General features: G+C 44.5%; 1 protein-coding gene across 1 annotated transcript in view; it reads left to right on the forward strand.

Annotated features, from left to right (window-relative positions):
• LOC144753957 (E3 ubiquitin-protein ligase TRIM39-like) overlaps window positions 1–20,637 on the forward strand; it is a 382,422-nt gene extending 361,785 nt beyond the window's left edge. Inside the window, exon 10 of the mRNA XM_078641478.1 lies at window positions 19,184–20,637. Coding sequence (XP_078497604.1) covers window positions 19,184–19,725 — 542 coding nt within the window. The 3' untranslated portion in view covers window positions 19,726–20,637. The remainder of the gene's footprint in view (window positions 1–19,183) is intronic.
• Window positions 20,638–21,065: the final 428 nt, after the last annotated feature.

The raw sequence follows: 21,065 nt of genomic DNA on the forward strand, positions 1-21,065 counted from the left end.
TTTATTTCTTTGCAGCGAAACTTTGCCGCATTTCCATCGCTGCAACATTGCTTGTTGTGGAAGCGCAACGCACCGTAAGGTACATTGACGCAAAGTGTCACATCTTAAGAACTGAACTGATCTAAGCTAAAAATACCATCTTAAGTATAGTATTGTGTATTTTTGTCGTTTATGGTCTTGTGGTAAATCTATATAAAGAATCCTTATTTTTAATATGCAACTGTGTGGTGTCCATCTGTAGTGTTGTCACTGGGTTACTGTATGTGGCCACAAAGGCTTTACACACTGCCTCTGAGATAAGGTTGTCTGCTCGTGCCAAGCTACCAAGGGGGTAAGCAGGGCTTATTTTAGGAGTGTACCCCCACACCCTGACTAGAGGCAAGGGTCCCTATTTGTCACAAGTACCTACCTGTGCCAACTAGAGACCCCCAAATCTAACAAAGAGGATAGCAATCTTAGTGCAGAGGGAGATGCTCAATAGAACATTCCCTCAGTAGAGCTGCCCCGATCAGGAAATGGACAGAGGCAGCCCTCCAACTAAATGCACTATGTATGGAGCGGGGTATCAGGGTGAACGGTAGTACTCCTTCAGATAGATCTGGCTCCCACACATATTGCAACGGCCAGAGGAGGTGTCGCATGGACTACTTCCTTATTAACTTAAAACATTGGTTGTTCCTCATTGATATGGAGGTATGTGAGAGAATCGAAAGTGATCACGACCCCCTCATCTTAAAGATGCTGGCCCCAGGCTTTGCAATTGCTCAGCCACAGGTAACCCAATGCATGACAGCAGATGCCCTGATTTGCAAAGATATGAGGTGGGTCAAATGGGACAGCATCTTGTACTTGCACAAATAAGGGCAGCTGTTGTTAACACTCTAGTTGAGCTCCAAACTGCCATCACACAGTACAAATTAAACAAGTTCATCACCCAAGCTCATGAAGATTTATTCAGCAAAATAAAGGCCCACTTTCTAAAACCCCACAGACAACATAGCAGGGCAACAACAAATGCAACTGGTACAACAAGGCATGCAGAGAAGCCTATAAGCTACTGGCTAAAGCAATAAAGACAAAAGAGATGTGTAAAATCAAACAAGCACGAATGAGTTATAGAGCCATTCAACTAAGAAAGAATGGGACGAGCAAAGATGGCACAACCTTTATCAGCCCAGTAAAGAGAAAAACCTTCAAATGTTTTGGCAACTAGTTAAATGGCGTAGCGGCAGGCAAGGGCCAATACCACAAAACTATGTAGCACCAGATCTGTGGGTCTCATACTTTGAGGTGCAATTTGCAGCTGATGTTGAGAGGGGTATAGACTATCTGTTCCAAATCCTCAAACCTGACACGGTTTTGTTCTTTGACGTAGGGGAGGTCGCATTGGCATTGAAAGCAGTACCAGAGGAAGAGCCCCGGGTCCAGACTGCATACCGGCAGACCTGTTAGTACACAATAGCGATATTTAGCTTAAGTACATACAGCGGTTAGCAAACGCAATAGCTAGATGAGCCTTAATATTTGAATCATGGCGTGGCGCAGAAATCCTACCCATCTATAAAAAGGGTGATTGATCCAGCCCCAGCAATTACAGGCCAATTAGTCTAATAGATTAATTTCAAAAGATCATGGCAAGGTTAGTGCTGAGTAGAATACTAAACTGGATCACAGGAAATGATATACTAACCCCATTACAGGCAGAATTTCACGCCTGTAAGCACCATATATGAGGTTTTCTGTTTCATTTTAATCTATTGGCGAGTTGTAACAGGAGGCACCATTTGTGCTGCCTTTGTGGACCTCAAGTGCACATTCGACATGATCCCCCGTAAAAAAAACTGTGGGCGGTCTTAAAGGACTTAAGGATGCCATTAGATTTACTATCTGTTGTTGTGAGACTACACAAGGCCAACTACGCCCAAGTACGTTGGGTCTCACAGGATAACACTACCGACCAGTTCCCAGTCTCCAAGAGGGTCTGCCAAGGGTGTGTTATGACCCCAACATTATTTTCATTATTCCTAAATGGGGTTGTCAATTATTTTTCCTTCCATCCGACAGACGCTCCCTCTTTGGCAGGTACAAAGGTACCGATACTTCTGTTTGCGGATGACACGCTTGTCATCTCAAAAACTCAAGGTGGGCTGCAGCGAGCGCTGATGCTTTTTGAAGACATCTGCAAAGACCACGACCTTGTGATGAATGTGAACAAAACAAAATTCATGTTTCTTCTTCACAAACACAGAGCAGTAAAGGGCAGGGTCCACTTAAACAAGGAGCAACTTGATCAAACTGATGTCTTCAACTATTTAGGGATCACACTAGGTAGAAAATTAAATTGGAAACCCCAGATCGAAATGATGGCTCTCAAATATAGTCAGTTATTGAAAGAACGTAATTCCTCGCAAACCAAGCCGATAGGCCCAGCATTAAAGATCTATAACACTAAAGTCAGGGCCTCCACACTATATGGTGTGGAACTCTGGGGCTTCGACAATCTGACACCACTAGTCTTAGCCCAGAATACATTTGTGAGAGGCTTCACAGGTCTCTCGCAAAATACACCTCTAAAGCCCCTTTATTATGACTTGGGATGTAACAGTCTGGATGAGGTAGCAAGGTTAAGACCGATAGCATTCTGGCTTAGATTATGGTCCACCCCGGAGCTATCACATTACGCCAAAGCATTAAAGGATTTCAGAGATGCCAACACCTCCTATAAGATATTCTGGCTCCAAAAGGTGAAGAGCACACCGGCCAACATGGGCCTGAGCCACTTATGGTATGACCCAGCTGGCCATTGATTCCCTTCGAAAAAAGATCTAAAGGATGTTTATTGGTCTTTGGTCAAAACAAATTGCATACGCACCACCGAGAACAACACACTGACTGGTATCTTCATGGAGCACAAGCCAAGTACCATGTACAAAATGTTCTGGGATGTAATAACTAAGCACACTTCCGGTCAAATCCTATACTTATAAATGGCATAACATTACAGATAGCAAATGCCATCTATGTATAGAGCAGGAGGAGACAGTCCCACACATCCTTTTGCATGTCTCCTCGGGACAAATGCTAAAACTTTTATCTATTAATTTGGGTACAAGGTCTTGTGCTACAGCGGTAGGAATATTGAAGACGAATACCAATGAGCCCTATGTTATAGCTATCGCTAAATTTTTACGTTGGATTTGGCGAATTCGTGCCAAATCCCTAAAGTAGTAGGCGACAACGTTAAGTAGTAACACCTAGTAAGATGAATTTGCCATTGCCTCAATAGGTCAGTTCTAATCAGGGGGTTTTCCATAGCCTAACACTTGGATGTAATCATGAATAGACTAGCTGTAGCAATGGTTAACTCTATTGACATGGCCTTGGTTAGGAATTTATGTATTTGATAGTTATGACACCTAGATTCGTATGCATCTCCTTTCCCTTGTTCCAATGGCTGGTGTATTACTATCTTCGAGGCATATGAGCTGCAGATTTTACACTTAGCATTAGATCGCCACCTGGTGTTGGGCTCGGATGATTGGATGTTGTTGTCTTGTTGGAAGAAGTCTTTATAGTCACGAGATAGGTGACTCCTCCCTTGGACAATACTGCGCATGGGCATAGGCTCCATCCTTAGATTGTTTTTTTCCGCCACTGGGTTTGGATAAAAGTTTCTCCGCTCCGGCTTGAAAAATACTTTTCAAGCATCTCGAGGCGCAAAACTTCCTCAAACTTCTAACAACTACCTTCGACATCGAATACAATAGTTTCAACGCCATCAGCTCCATTCCGGTCATCGACGCGAGCCGTTGGGCCCATCAACGCCGTGTGGCCTACACCTCAGGGACAGAACACCGTTCAAAAGATGCCCGGCATGTTGAGCAAAGTTTCCACATAGCGATCACCACAAGGTCTGCAACCTCTGTCTATCGCAAGAACACGACAAATCGACCTGCACAGCTTGTGCATCCTTCCGATCGAAGCAAACCATCCGGGATCGGAGGGCCTGTCGACACGAAATGAGGAGATCAGCTCCGGAACCGGAAGATAACTTCGATGAAGAGGTTCCGCTCGTTCCCTAAGAAGATTCACCTGATCTCCATGTATCAGAGGCAGACGACTCAGATGACTCCATTCCATAGAGTGAGTACTACTGCCCCTGCACCACATATAGTTCCCAAACCGAAGGCAAAGGTCAGCACTCCGCCCGCAGGGCCCAGTCGAGACCGAACACCCGCTTCGAAAGCCCCGCCTTCGAGCCCGGTTCCGAAGAAAACAACTAAGCCTTCTAGGGCCTCGGCACCGAGCAAGCTGCACGTGCCGATTCCACCTCTTCCATCGGCACCGAAACCCAAAGATGGCTCGGCACCGAAACCAAAGGATGGCTCGGCACCAAAACAGAAAGACCTCTCGGCACCGAAGCCTAAAAAAGTATCGGCACCGAACCCAAAAGAAGTACCGGCTCCGAAGCCGTCCACTTCTAAACATAAAAGTGTGAAGCCATCGTCCGACGCCTCTAAGCTGACGACACCAGCTTCCACACCGAAAACACCTTCTTCAGTGCCGAAGCCCACAAGGCCTGATTCCGATGTGGATGACGTTATATGGGGCTTGCCAAAGCCACAAAATGCACCTGATATTCCTGACCCGCAATTATATCCTTCAAAACCTTCCCCTTCAGAGGATAACATTGGTTTTGGTCATTTGTTAAACAGACCTGCTGCATATCATAGAGTCACTATGCATTCTAAAGAAGCTGAGGAGGATTTTCTCTCAGACACCTTTGAACAGTCTCAACAGTCTGTTCAAATTCTTCCCATTTATTTATTTATTTTATTTATTTATTAAGCTTGTAGAGCGCGACAGCCACCCAAAAAGTGTTTCCCGGCGCTATTAGAAACATAAACAGTATGACACAGAAAGCCAGAAGGTTACTGATTGAAAAGCCAGGTTTTAATGGATTTTCAGAAACAACCGTAACAGTTTTCTGAACGGATGTCAAGGGGAAGAGAATTCCAGAGTCTGGGACCTAGGAAAGAGAAGGACCTGCCGCCCATGATTAGAGGGGTCATCAAGCATGCTCCAGAGGTATTTAAGGACCCTGTACGCGCTAGAATTTTGAACCTCAGAATTGAGAAAAAATATAGGCCTGCACCCACAGACCCAGTCTACATTAAAGGACACCTACCATTAGTTTCTTTAGTTGTGTCCTATGCTAGGAAAAGGGCAAATTCTCAAACTTCTGGCGAAGCACCCCCACCTGACAAAGAATCCAAAGTAATTGATGCGTCAGGTAAAATAATAGCTGCACAAGCCACTAACATATGGCGTATACCTAATACACAAGCCCTCCACTCTCGTTGCGATCGGGCTCATTATGATCAATTAGAAAAACTACTTGAGCACCTACCAGATCAATATAAAGCTCAGGCAACTGACCTCTTACAGGAAGGCAAGTTAATTTCAAATGCCTCAATAAAATGTGCTCTAGATGCAGCAGACACCTTATCTAGAGCTGTGAATACCAGTGTCATACTTAGGAGAAATGCGTGGCTACGCATTTCCGGGTTTAAACAGGAAATGCAAACTACCATCTTAAACCAACCATTTAATCAGAACCAATTATTTGGCCCAGAAGTGGACACTGCACTCGAAAAGATGAAGAAAGGTACGGACACCGCCAAGTCTATGGGGGCTTTACAGTCCACACCAGCCAGAGGGTCCTTTCGTCGCTCCTTCTACAGAGGAGGCTCCAAACAAACTGGAGCAGACACTACCACATCTTTCAAATCTCACACACAAGCATCCTCTAATAAGGGATATTTTATAGAGGCCGCGGTAACAACAGCAATCGATCCTCTTCCGCCACAAGACGGTGACTTCCCTCTGCTCCCCCAACAGCATTCCACTCCTATAGGGGGCAGATTAACACGGTTCCTGCCTTTCTGGAACTCCATAACAACAGACAAGTTAGTGAGGCCGATTATCCAACATGGCTTCTGCCTAGAACTTACAGCAACCCCTCCACACATACCTCCCAGGCAGCGTCCAATGTCTACAGACCACCTGACTCTTCTTCAACAAGAAGTTCTGGCACTTTTACAAAAGGATGCCATTCAGTTAGTTCCTTTAGAAGAACAGGGGTTTACTCGCTGTATTTTCTAATTCCCCAAAAAGACGGGACACTAAGACCAATTCTCGACCTCCGGCCCGTCAATCAGTACATACAGTCAGATCATTTTCATATGATCACTCTGTAACAAGTGCTCCCACTACTGCAACAAGGCGATTTCCTTTCAACACTAGACCTAAAGGACGCCTTCTTTCACATTCCTATACACCCTGCTCCCAGAAAGTTCCTAAGGTTTGTAATACAAGGACAACACTATCAGTTCAAAGTCCTTCCATTTGGATTAACAACAGCGCCTTGCGTTTTCACAAAGTGCTTAGCAGTAGTAGCAGCACATCTCAGAAGGCAGCAGATACATGTCTTCCCTTATCTAGACGATTGGCTCATAAAAGCCAAATCATTCAATCAATGTGTCCAACACACACACCAAACAATTCAAATGTTGCACAACTTGGGGTTCACAATCAACTACACCAAGTCGCACCTGCAGCCTTCTCATGTGCACCAGTATCTAAGGGCTACAATAGACACATCTACAGCTCTAGCGTATCCCAGTCCAGCAGGGATACAGAGCATTCAAGCCTTAGTCACAGTCTTCCAACAACAACAATCTCTGCAAGCCAGAGTGTTCTTGAGACTAATAGGCATGATGGCATCTTGCACCTTCATAGTGCCACACGTACGATTGCAAATGCGCCCGTTACAAGAGCGCCTAGCACAACAGTGGAACCAGGCTCAAGGTCAACTAACAGACCTGGTGTTGGTTGACAGCTGCACGCACCGCTCTCTGCAGTGGTGGAACACCAACAATTTGACAAAGGGGCGGCCGTTCCTCGAACCTGTTCCAGAAGTAGTGCTCACAACCGACGCATCTCTCATAGGATGGGGAGCCCATCTCTTACATCATACAACTCAAGGTCAATGGAACAATCAACAAAAACTGTTCCACATCAACCATCTAGAGCTGCTAGCCATATTCTTAGCACTCGAGACTTTTCAACTACAAGTACAAAACAAAGCTGTCTTAATCCAGACGGACAACATGACAGCCATGTACTATATACAAAAACAGGGTGAGGACACATTCTCTGTAACTGTCCCAGCTCACACAGGACATTTGGAGATGCGACATTCCTCAAAATATACATCTGTTGGCAGAACACCTTCCAGGAGTTCACAATCAGATAGCAGATCTGTTAAGTCGGCAGTCACAACAGATTCACGAATGGGAACTACATCCACAAGTTCTTCAGCCATTCTTCCACAGGTGGGGTCATCCACAAATAGATCTGTTTGCCACCCACGAAAATGTAAAATGCCCAACCTTAGCCGCCAGGTTTCCACACCCGTTGTCCAAGGGCAATGCAATATGGATGAATTGGTCAGGCAGATTTGCATATGCTTTTCCGCCTCTCCCACTGATTCCATTAGTAATGCGCAAGCTCCGACAACAGTCTCTCAAACTGATCCTGGTAGTTCCCACATGGGCACGCCAACCGGGGTTCACCACACTGCTAGATCTCTCTCTGGTTCCACATCAAAAGTTACAGCTCACACCCTCCCTGTTAACACATAACCATGGAGAAATCAGACACCCAGACCCAAACCAACTGAATTTGGCGATCTGGCTCCTGAAGTCTTAGAGTTTGGTTATCTAAACCTACCACAAGACTGTATGAACATCGTTAAAGAGGCTAGGAAACCCACTACCAGAGCGTGTTATGCCGCAAAATGGAAAAGATTCGCAATATATTGCAAAAATAATCAAATTGATCCCCTGGAGTAAGTGAGATACAAGCTTTCACTATACAAAAACCATTTTTACAAATACATCCTAACAAAGTGATTCTTAGATCTAATCCAAAATTTCTTCCAAAGGTCATTACTCCTTTTCACTTAAATCAATCCGTAGAGTTACCTGTGTTTTTCCAAAACCCACACTCTAGATGTTAAGAGAGCATATATATATTATATATATATATATATATATATATATATATATAACTAAATCCTTTCGAAAAACAAAACAACTGTTTGTATCTTTCTCTCCTCCACACAAAGGCAACCCCATCTCTAAAGGTGGGATCGCAAGGTGGATTGTAAAGTGTATACAAATATGCTATCTAAAGGCTAAAGGTATATTAACAGTTCCTCCTAGAGCGCACTCCACTCGCAAACTAGGAGCCTCTATGGCTTTCTTAGGAAATATACCCCTAGAGGACATATGCAAGGCAGCAACATGGTCTGCACCACACACCTTCACTACACACTAGTGTGTCGATGTGCAAGCCAAGCAGCAAGCTGCAGTAGGCCAGGCTATCCTTAGAACTGTCTTTCAAACCACTGCAACGGATACAAGCGTCCACCGCTAGGGGAGACACTGCTGCACAATCAATGCTAAGTGTACAATCTGCAGCTCATATGCCTCGAACGGAAAATGCTACTTACCAGTATGCATCTGTTCTTGGCATGTAGAGCTGCAGAGTTGTACACGCCCTCTCGCCTCCCCGCAACTTGTATCCGTTCCAGTTTTCATCTTACTTAGATGCACACGCATGGACATCCTTTTTTCTTTAATTATACTAACTCCATCATTTCCCATCATGGCGAAAACCAATCTAAGGATGGAGCCGATGCCCGTGCGCAGTATTGTCCAAGGGAGGAGTCACTTATCTCGTGACTACAAAGACTTCTTCGAAGAAGACAACAACCTGCAATCATCCGAGCCCAACACCAGGTGGCAATCTAATGCTAAGTGTACAACTCTGCAGCTCTACATGCCAAGAACAGATGCATACTGGTAAGTAGCATTTTCCTTTCTCTTAATATTGAGGCTTCTCACATAAAATCAAGCAGTTTGTAAACCTAATCGTATCTTATGTAGACAAAGTTCACAATGGTTTTATAAGCAGTTTTCCAATTGATAATTTGTATAAATATTATGAACTCGCACTGTAACTAACTTCTATGTTATTGTTCAACGACCACCGACGTCGTCGCAACGATTGTTCATCTTTTTAAAATTGGTTCTTATACTTTTATTCTGTTTTTTTCACAATAATATTGTACAGTTTTTTCAATGTCTTTTATGATCAGTGCGATCTAAATAAAGATGAACTGAGAATATATATAGTACTCTAATCATTCAGTCAGTACCCAAGTACTCATGCAGTGACCCAGGCCTTAACACATGCACTGCTACAAACACCTGTCCACTATGCATGCAGTCCTTTAACCACCTACACACTTGTCTTTCACACCTTCAATTACCCAGGCAGTACATATACACTCCAGCAATCGCCCTGTCACTCCCCATGCACTTCTCCAATCAGCCATCCAGCACCATGTACTAATCCATTCACTGTGTCAAAACCCAAACACTTATAAATTCATCCAGGCACTCTCCTTGCAGGACGCTAATCATTCAGTCAGTACCCAAGTACTGATGCAGTGACCCAAGCCTTAACACATGCACTGCTACAAACCCTTGTCCACTACGCATGCAGTCCTCTAAACACCTACACACTTGCCTTTCACAACTTCAATTACCCAGGCAGTACCTATAAACTCCAGCAACCACCCTGTCACTCCCCATGCACTCCTCCAGTCAGCCATCCAGCACCATGTACTAATCCACACACTGCGCCAAAACCCAACCACTTCCAAATTCACCCAGGCACTCTCCTTGCAGTACTCTAATCATTAAATCAGTACGCAAGTACTCATACAATGACCCAGATCTTAGCACATAGACTGCTACAAACCCCTATATACTACGCATGCAGTCCTCTAACCACCTACTCGCTTGTCTTTCACACCTTCAATTGCCCAGGCTCTACACATACACTCCAGCAAACAACCTGTCACTCCCCTTGCATTCCTCCAGTGACCCATTCCGCACCATGTACTAATCCATTGACTGCGCCAAAACCCAACCTCTTATACATTCACCCAGGCACTCTCCTTGCAGTACTCCAATCATTGAGTCAGTACCCAAGAACTCATACAATGACCCAGGTCTTAGCACATAGACTGCTACAATCCCCTATCTACTACGCTTGCAGTCCTCTAACCACCTACACACTTGTCTTTCACACTTTCAATTCCCAGGCAGTATCTATACACTCCAACAAACACCTTTTTACTCCCCATGCACTCCTCCAGTCAGCTATCCAGCACATATACTCCAAACACTACGCCGAAACCCAAACACTAATATATTCACCCAGGCACTCTCCTTGCAGTTCTCTAATCATTCCATCAGTGCCCAAGTAGGTATGCAGTGACCCAGGCCTTAACACATGCACTGCTACAAACTCCTGTCCACTACGCATGCAGTCCTCTAACTACCTACATACTTGTCTTTCACACCTTCAGTTACCCAGGCAGTACCTATACACTCCAGCAATCACCCAGTCACTCCCCATGCACTCCTCAAGTCAGCCATCCAGCACCATGTACTAATCCAAACACTGCACCAAAACCCAAAAACTTATAAATTCACCCAGGCACCCTCCTTTCAGTACTCTAATCATTCAGTCAGTACCCAGGTACTCATGCAGTGACCAACTTGTTCTTTTCTACTCTTCTCCTGCCTCTTTTTGCACCCCTTTTGCTTCATTCTGCACGTTCAATGCTTCTTTCTGCACCTCTCTTGCTTCTTTCTGCACCCCCGGTGCCTCTTTATGTACCTCTTCTGCCTCTTTCTGCACTTTTCTTGCCTTTTTCTTGCCTTTTCTGCACTTTTCCTGCCTTTTTCTGCATCTCTCTTCCATCTTTCTGTACCTGATTTACTTCTTTGTGCACCCATGTTGTCTCTTTCAGCACTTGTCTTCCCTCTTTCTGTACCTTTCATGCCTGTTTTTGCATCGTAGTTGCCTCTTTCTGCACTTTTCTTGCTTCTTTCAACAATTCTCTTGCCTCCTTCTGCACCTCCTAGTTAGAGGTAGTTTTAATCCTCTTGTCCTATTATGTACTAGGGCCATACAGGGGAGGTCATGCCAGTCACAGGGGAACCCCAACCCATAGTGTACCCTAGTGTATGTAGGTGTGTTCACTGTATTTTAAGTGTCTTTCAGCATAGCACTGGCTCTGGACCTGGTTAGTCAGTCAGTTATCGCCAGTACCCTTCAGCAAAAAGTTGGGGGCACAGAATGACTTTGGAACAAGGCCTTTTTCTGCTCCTCTGTTGGTTCTTGTTGCACATCTCTTGCTTCTTTCTGTACCTATTTTTGTCTTTCTGGACTTCTGTTACCTCTTTCTGCATTCCTCTTGCTCCTTTCTGCGACTTTCTTCATCTTTCTGCACATGTCCTACCTTTGTAGTTTGAAATTAACATTTAAAAAACCTTTGAAATTCACTGAAATAAAACATAGGTTTCAGGTACGTTATAGTTAGAAATTAGCATTTACAAAACCATAGAAATTTACTGAAAAAAACACAAGTTTCAGGGATGTTCTAGTTAGTTGGACAAAACTAGAGAAATTCGGCCAGCTAACTATAACTCCCGCCCCCGCAATGCACTTCTGATGACGTCACATATTACATCATTCATGACTTGGTCAGTGACATCACTGATATCTCAAATGACATCATCCATGTGATAATCTGATGCACCTCCTCATACCCAAATGTAACCTTTGATACACCCACTCTAAAATACAGACTACCATTTTCTAAACAGTACACACACCAATACCGGCTAGTGCATACCCACTCAATAATTCCAAGATCTACACACACATCCACTCATTCACCCATACAGTCACTCATACATGCAGTCATCCATCAATACAACCCTATTATGTGCACTCACATATCTATACAGACACTCACACACCGCCACCCATCCATAGTTAATTACACTCCCATTTACTCACCTACACAGTTATACACACACCACCTCACTTATTCAAACATATACTAACACATACTTACACTCTTATACAATAACTAATACAAGCGCACACTCATCCATACAGCCACTCTCACATGTAGTCATTTATATACTCCAACAGCCACATATACTGCCTTCACATAAGCAGTTACTCACACATGTACCACTGAGGCATCCATTCACCCACCAACACACCCATAAACACACTCACCCACCTATACAGACCTTCCCAGATACACTCTAGAACCCATACACCCAGTGCACGGAGTCACACCTCCCACCCACCCACACAGACACTCGGGCACCCAAACAGATACTCAGACAACCAATCAATAACACATATATAGACCCTCATTTAGCTACTCACCAACCCATGCAACCGCATACACACCAATTGACAAACTAAACTGTGTGAATGTCTGTATCAGTCACTAACCCATGCATTCAGTAAGACACATTTAATCACTCACTTATAGTCAGTCACACATCTACTAAATCATCCATTCAGACACTTATCCACCCACCCATTCTTCAATATACCTTGGCATACATATATATGTATATATATATATACATATATATATATACACATAAACTTTACAGAAACACACATTCACGGGATGCTGTCATCAGGGATGTCTTTTGAGATGTCATCAGTGATGTCATCAGTTATGTCACTGACCATGTCATGAATGAATTAATGTGTGATGTCATCAGCAGTGCATTGCGGGGGCGCTAGTTATAGTTAGCTGAACTAACTATAGCAGGCAAATTTCTCTGGTTTTGTACGAGTAAAATGTCCAACTAACTATAACAACCCTGAAACCTGTGGTTTTTTCAGTGAATTTCTATGGTTTTGTAAATGCTAATTTCTAACTATAACGTCCCTGAAACCTATGATTTTTTCAGTGAATATATATATATATATTATTCAGGGCGAGTGGTCTATACTACTTAGTGACCCCGTATTAGGACCCCTGCTACCGCAGAGGGTGTCCATTACATACAGCAGAGCTCTCTCCATGAGAGATTGCTTGGTGGTACCTGATCCAGAAATAATAACCAAACCAATTTGGTACCAAAACTTAAAAGGTTTTAAAAAATGCGCAACATGTAAGGCATGCACCCATGGGGTCAATACAAAAACTTACTTGAGCCCATTCAAGACAAAACCGTATTCAATAAACAAAATGTTAACCTGTAAAACCGAATACACGGTATATGTTCTAACAAGCCCATGCGGTCTTATCTACGTGGGCAGCACCAAATTACAAGCTCATGTTAGAATACTCCAACACCTCCGCGCCATAACTAATATGGACAACACCTATCCGGTGGCGCGACATTTTAAGGAACGCCACGGATCTAACAACAAAGGTTTGTCCTATTATTTAATTATTATATAAAATTTGTAACGCGCGCAGTTACCCAGGGGCATCCCGGCGCTGTTTAATAGACTCAGTATATCCCAATAGGCGCGGAGGTAATAAGGAAAGCAAACTACGCAAGTTAGAAACCAGGTATATTTTGTTATTAGATTTGAAACCCCCTCAAGGTCTGAATTTGACTGAGGATTTATATACTTGCCTAGAATAAGAAGAAATTAGACCAGGAATGGGCTATTTTGATTCTCCATACACATGCCTTACGATAAGTTATTTCAGAGGTCGATACAATATCACCAACAACTCAATATATGTCAGAAGGTAGATAAGATGTAAATGTTTGAACTTTAGGTTTATTTATTTAATAATTTTGTATAACTTATTGAATTGGGGTTTTTAAATGGTTTTAAATATTTTTAAATATCTTAGGATGTTTCAGATATTTTTAAGTATTTTTCCTACTCGTATATGATACTTTCAGACATCGTAATTTACATACAAATGACACAGATGACATCGGAGCAAATCAGATAGATGACTGTTTATTTATTTTATTGCTTAGAGTTAGTTAGGATGATATTGGAGACCTTGGAAACCTTTGACATGATGAAGTTCTAACATGTGCAGACTGTGCATGATGGTAACAAATGACAACAGCATCAACAAAATTACTAAAAGTAACAAATATGATGAAACGGTGATGATAATACAATATACAGGTGAATAAACATGGGTATACTAATGTGAGTATCTAGTTTAGGCTTCTTAGATCTGTTGAAAAATGGTCTTTTCGAAGAATTTAAAATGACATGATTTTAACTCACGAGCACTTTCAATTATATATATTCACTATGGAAATAGTTATACTTACACAGAAAATTAAATCCAACTGAAATGGGGTCTATGTATTTTACATACATCTCTAATATGGTTACAGGATGTTTAAAAATGGTACAAAAATTTATTTAACGAATATTTATGTATTTAATCAAGACTGACCATATATGTATATATATATAATTATATGCATATTTTATCATGGTTAATTATATATTTAACATTGCGACATAATAGTAGTTTACCAATGTATATACTGCAAGTGTAAAGAGTATTTTTTCCATGCCCATAGTGAAAGTAATTCCTGTGATTCATTGAATCAATGCACTGTCACTTTAAAAGTGCTTCCTGAGTTCAAACAAGCTGTCGAGTGAACAAGCGGCGTTCGCCCTGCGAAACACGTCTCTGACACTTGGGTAAATAAAATCCTAAGCACGACATTTGGGTCAGTGTCCTGTTTGCCGGCGTGCGTGAGTGAAGACGTGGTTGCTGTGCAGAGAGGATTCCGCGAGATATATATATATATATATATCTCCTACTAGTGGTCGCCAGTATGTAGTTCTAGTTAGAATGTAGTTTCCCTAGGAAGAGCTTTTTTTCATTTGCCAATAACTTTGGTGTCATTGGACAAATCTTTGGGAAATTTTCAGAACTAATTTGCCATTCACTTCCGCTGCTGTCTTAAACCTTTTTGTGGTGATCCGTCAAGCGGGGGCCAAAAATAAAGGTGAGGTTCCCAAAACGCTTTTTCTCCATGTTAATTCCATAGGAAAATTAAGGCATGGCTACAGCCCGAACTGCTGAACGGAATCACACCAAATGTGGCAGAAAGGTAGCTCTTGGTCAAGAAAGCGCATTTTTTGTTAAATAGTGTAAATCAGTTCAGTAGTTAAGGAGAAATTCTGGCCTGTGATCTGATTGGCTACCAACACTTTCAAGCAGGCATCCATCTTTTGACTTGGTTGAACCGAGTCACAAGAAAAAACATTTAAAAGACAAAAAAGGTGCAGGTTAGAAACACCCTGACCCTCTAGGCCTCTTGGGAGGGGGGGTTCCACACTGACACTCCCCAGGGCCTGCTCCAGCAATGTCCCAGGGTGCCCTATCTTACCGCTCCCACCAAACCATAGTAAACAGTATTCTGCTTTCAGCAAGTGAGAGCATTATCTGCTCTTGCTTGCTGATAGCAGAGCATTTCTGTTTTCCTGTCTGCTGTGAAGTGAGCAGGGAAACAGACTTATTGCTTTGGTATCCAGGGAGCTGCATGTTAGCACTTCCCTGCAGCTCCCTGCAGCTCCCTGGGTGTCAAAGAAATGCCTGCTCCCGCAAGAGGTAGGGAGCTGGCAGGGACTGTGGGGGCATTCAGGCTCACCTGCGGTCCCCAAAGTTTTAAATGTGGGTACCCTAGGAGGGACCAGGGCTTCCACACTACAGGCCGGGCCCCAGGACATGGGATCCCCGGGAGAAAAGCCGCGCAGCCCCCCCTCCCACCCCCCCCCCCCACCTTCCCTTGTTCTTTTTAGATTTTTTTTTAAAAAAGGGGGCAGGCCCCGGGAGGAAAATAGCCAGGGAGGTGTCTGCTCCTCCACCCTCACTTTATATGAATACATAATTTTAAAAAAGAAAGGCCGGGCCCCAGAGATTGGGCATTCAGGGCCAACATCTGGCTACAAGGGGGAGGCCATGCACACCCTCTCCCCTTTTTTTAGAACTTGTTTTTTAAGGGGGCAGGCCCAGGTGGCTTTAAACAGTACAGGGAAGGGGGCCACGTGGCCTCCCTTCTTAAAAAATAGATTTTAGAAAAAATCTGGCAACTCGCTGGAGGCCCTTCCCCTTTTCTCCACTAATCTACAACTGCACCTCCTGGCATGCTGCTTGTTGTGGGTGGGGGGGTGGAGGGGGTGAATTCCATTAGGCTGCCGTGGGTTCATAGGGGCCAATAAGACCTCCTGTCACTTCCAGTGAGTCCCACATAGTGGGATTGCTGAGAGGTGGTTGGAGGCCACGACCCTTTTGTCCACCATTCGGCAGACACCCCTCACGGAGCCCTGCTGGTGGGGGGATGAGGTCCCCTTGCCTCCTGAGGGCCTCGGGACTAAAGTGGACATCTTCCCCCAAGCAACAGTGCACCAGGAGGCGCATTTGATTTAGGCCAGGTACAGCTTGATTGCAGTGGCACAATGAGGGCAGGACCCACTTCTAGGCATAGCCTTCTCACTTAGGGCTTCATCTGCAAGGTAATGAATAGAATGCTTGAGTTAATCTCAGTTACTGGCAATCACTGGGGTGTGGTAAGTACATGCATAGATGTAGAGGTATAGGCTGGCTTCAGGCCAAGTCCTTGAGTACTCGGACTGGTTTAAAAACATGACCTACCTAATGAAGCTGAAGATGTTCATTGTATGTTGATTGCCGAGGTTGCAAGGGACCTCTAAAGAATAGCACAGACCACAGTACTGATCCAGTGTGGCCCCGGTCAAGGTGTATGAAGTATTGGTTACCCCACAAGATATGATGTTTGCGAAGAATGAATTTGTTATCTTTGCTCCCCATTTAGAGCATGGTTTATCCCCTCTTTAAGAAAAAAGAGTAAAAGGATAGTTTCAGCACAATTCTTCACTTTTGATTTGCTGGAAGAAAGAAAAACACTTGGAGCTACTTTAATGATATGGAACCAACACCAGTCAGAGTTTACACTGAAAAAACTATCTTAACGTATAAAAAAGCATATATGATCTTTCATCAAGTCTCAAATTCATTAAAACCTACCAATCCCCATTCTTCCATTTGAACCAGAGGAGAAATCCAAGATTGCGCTCAATTTTTCCACCAGACAATTGTCACTCCCAATCTCCTCTCAAATTCGAACCATCTATACTAATATAATAAAGAGAGAGCCCAAACCTTTGAGGCGGGTAATCTCAGGAACCACAGCACCAATCACAACACCCAATACAGCATTGGACAGGACAGTTGCAGCAGATGGACATAGGCTATACAGCTGGCCACCATATACATTTTTTTCTTTTTTCTTTTTTTTATAAAGCGCATGGTTACGCCATCTCGGCGTGTCCCCGCGCTAAGTGAGAGGGTGGTGGCATTTACCGCAACAGTGGGCCAAAGAAAGAACGTTGGGGGAAAAGTAGTCCGTTGTGGGCATGGGCGTTCTGCTGGTAAGCCATGGGCGTGTGCATAGAGCGATGGGCGCGGCATGCTGGGACTGCCGTCCCAAAACGAGGGGGAGTTGCATTTACCATTTGGGTGTGTGCATGGGCATATGCATAGAGCGATAGGCGCGGCCTGCTGGGACTACGAGGGGGCGTTGCATTTACCATAGTTGTAGGTGTTGGCCGTTGACGCGATGTGGGCATGTAATTTCCGCCGGATGGAGCCGAGCGTTGCATGTTGACGCGATGTGGGGCGTCTAATTGCCGCCCGCTGGAGCGGAGCGTCAGGTGGAGCGCACAAACACGTTTGCGTCTGCAGCGGACACAAACTTTCCCATATTGCATTGAGGACACGGCTTCACAGTGGACGCATTCTTCTGCGGGGGCTGAGCCGGGTGATGGGGCGATTCAGAGTAAGTTTTTTTTTTTAAACGTGGGGCCTGAGCTGGGTGATGGCGCGATTCAGAGTAAGTTGCTTTTTTTAAACGCGGGGCCTGAGCCGGGTGATGGGGCGATTCTGAGTACGTTTTTTTTAAAACGCGGGTCCTGACCCGGGTGATGGGGCGATTCAGAGTAAGTTTTAACAAAACGCGGGGTCTGAGCCGGGTGATGGGGCGATTCAGAGTAAGTTTTAAAAGTAAATTGCCTTCAAATTGAAAGCATTGCAGACATTCGATTTCATCCCCAGACAACGTCGGGACAGGCTGCTAGTTAACCAATGCATTTCCAGCTATACTTGTGAAAGACGTAAGTTAACACCTGGACAACTCCAAACTGTATCTCAATTGAAAAATCATTCTGAAGACACAGAGGGACTCCTTTACGCGGCCCCTAGCGGCACGTTGTACTACCAGAGCATCACTTTTTTGACTTTTCTGTGGAACAAAGTGCTGGGTCATATTTAAAAGGCCACGCAAACCTAACCTTGTGTGGCTCTTCATGACCTTGTAAATATGTGCCTCTTTCACGCAGAACACTGCGTGAAAGTGGCGTTTCTTGGGGTGTTGCTGTGGGTGTTCCCATGCAACACTCATGGAATCTGAAGCATTCCCAGATTTACGAGGAATTGTAAACCAGGGAATGTGTTTGATTCTAACGCCACCACAGGGGTGGCATTGGGGAGGTGCAACGAAGAGAAATAACCTTATTTCTCCACTTTTTTCCTCTTTCTATGTGTACTGCATTCTGCAGCACACACAAAGACAAAAACACCTCTTGTGATTGTTTTTGTGCAGTAAGGTGTACTTTCCTGCAGAAAAACAATCACCCCCTACAACGCAGACATGCCTGCACCCTTGGCACAAGGGTGCTTGCATCAGCGCATGGCAGCCTATTGTGCGCTAGCGCTGGGGAAATTGACAGGAATGTGGCGTATCTTTTAGATACAGCTTCATGGTGCACGTGGAATCTGTGAGATGGTTTCCTGCTTCAAGTGTTAAACATTTGGAGAAAGCCAGTACCTCAGCTGCACGGGGGCCGGCTCCCCACGTCTCATATTGATTCAGTTTTGTGCTATAATAATATGTTATAGACAACAATAGTGCACTACGAAGTGTGTTTTGATTTTGAAAAAAAGCTATGACTATACACTATTAATTACTGCGATTAAATGGGAGCTGCTGATATGGGGGATGAAGTTAGCGTGGGTGGTGCATCAATATTGAATGAAGCTCTCTTTCTTCTGCTGGGACTGGCTGAGTATGAGTGACGTATTAATATTAGATGGGTGATCTCTGACCTCTGGTCTCTGCTTCTCTCTGATTCGCAGCTGCGGTGACCCTGGATCCGGACACTGCTCATCAGAGCCTCATCCTGTCCGAGGCCGGAAGGAGCGTGAGGCACGGAGACAGAGCACAGGATCTGCCGGACACGCCCCAGAGATTCAATCTCTGCCCCATTGTCCTGGGGAGAGAGAGGCTGAGCTCTGGGAGGCATTACTGGGAGGTGGAGGTGGGGAACAAGACTCGCTGGAGCCTGGGGGTGTGTGACGAGGATGTGAACAGAAAGGGGAAGGTCACACTAGCGCCTAAGGGTGGATACTGGACAGTGTGGCTCAGAGATGGTAACTATCAAGCTGGCTCCTCCATTCCTATCACCCTGACCCTCCTTGTGCCCCTTAGAGCTGTGGGTCTCTTCCTGGACTATGAGGCAGGCAGGCTCTCGTTCTACAATGTGGATGACCGGTCTCTGCTCTTCACCTTCTCTGGGGCCTCCTTCCCTTCCACCCTGCGGCCCTACTTCATGCCAGGACTCGGGGAGAGAGGGAAGAATGCAGGGGCACTGCGGGTCCTGCCGGTGACACAAAAGTGAGAGCTGCTCTCAGCAGCTGCGCCCAGTACAAATGTAATGTGGCGCTCACTATAACTCACAGCGTACAGTCAGCAGCACATTAATATCCACTAGCCCCAATCACCCCCTCCTCCACCACATATTGTTTAGTTTCATTCTTTTAAGCTGGTAGTCACATTAGAACAGCAGTGTAGTTTCTATATCAACCTCTGTGCTCCAGTTCTCCACTAAAGAGGAAACCAGCAATTAATTAGTTTCCGAAGCTGTGCTGTTCAAGGCCGGTGTATCTCCTTAGTAGTTGAGTGTTGCTGAGCATAGCCAGTAAGTTTAGGAAATGGCTTCCTGCTGCCCCTCCACCCCCACCTGCGAGCCCATGAAATACACCTCTTCCATCAATCCGGGACACTGCAGTGAGCGAGGATGCAGCCCACACTTTTCAGGCGCATTCTTCAATGCAGCCCACCCTCCATATTCCTCTCAAATATCAGGGAGTGCTGAAAAATATAATGTTAACCCTATCATATCTGTCTTTTTGATTTGGAAATTGTCTTGGTACTGACTAGAGCATCTCAGTTGAATGGATCCAGTTGTGCCCTTGTTTCCTTTATTAGTTTTAATAAAGACCAGCAGTCCTTCCATTAAAAACTGTGTCAGCCATCAACATTATTACATTTTCATCTGTTAATCATGACTTCACTACTTTCCGCTCAAGTGAGGCTGTAGTCAGGAGTGTATTTTTGCCACCCTAAAGATGACATGAAAGGTGACATTTTGTCTCACACAGCCTCAATCTCTCTTCTTAAACCTCTCGCTACCATTTATCTCTGTTTACTTTCTTATACATTGTTTCCTTTCTTCTCTCACCCGTGGTTGTCTTCAATCCAATGTTCTCCTCCCTTTTCACCCGGTGGTACGCCATTCTTCCTCATCACTCCTCCCCCACCGCTCCTGGCCCTGGGTATTCTCTCACCACGTCTCCTCTTCTGTACCTAGACTCCCTCCCTAGTCGTACTAGTCTTGACTCTTGTAAAGCACTCAATTTATTTATCACTGGGTTACCAGTATATAGTGTTGTTTGTTATCAAGGTCACGAATGTCAGCCTGCTTATGTATGCACTTCACAATAACCAACATATAGTCCAGGGAGGCAGCCATAGGCACGTGTCGATTTACTACTCCTATCTCCACATCTGCTGCTTTGACGGTATGTTGGTAGTTCGTAAAGTGGAGTTGACATAGGTGTCTTCAACATTACGGTAAAACACACTGTTTAAGGCAGGTACATACATACATACATTCATACTGCTGATTACCCTGTTACCGCACTACTCAAACAGGTTGCAGTGCCATAACGCAGAATG

The sequence above is a fragment of the Lissotriton helveticus genome, chromosome 5_1 (assembly GCF_964261635.1).
Source record: "Lissotriton helveticus chromosome 5_1, aLisHel1.1, whole genome shotgun sequence".
Lineage (NCBI taxonomy): Eukaryota > Metazoa > Chordata > Amphibia > Caudata > Salamandridae > Lissotriton > Lissotriton helveticus.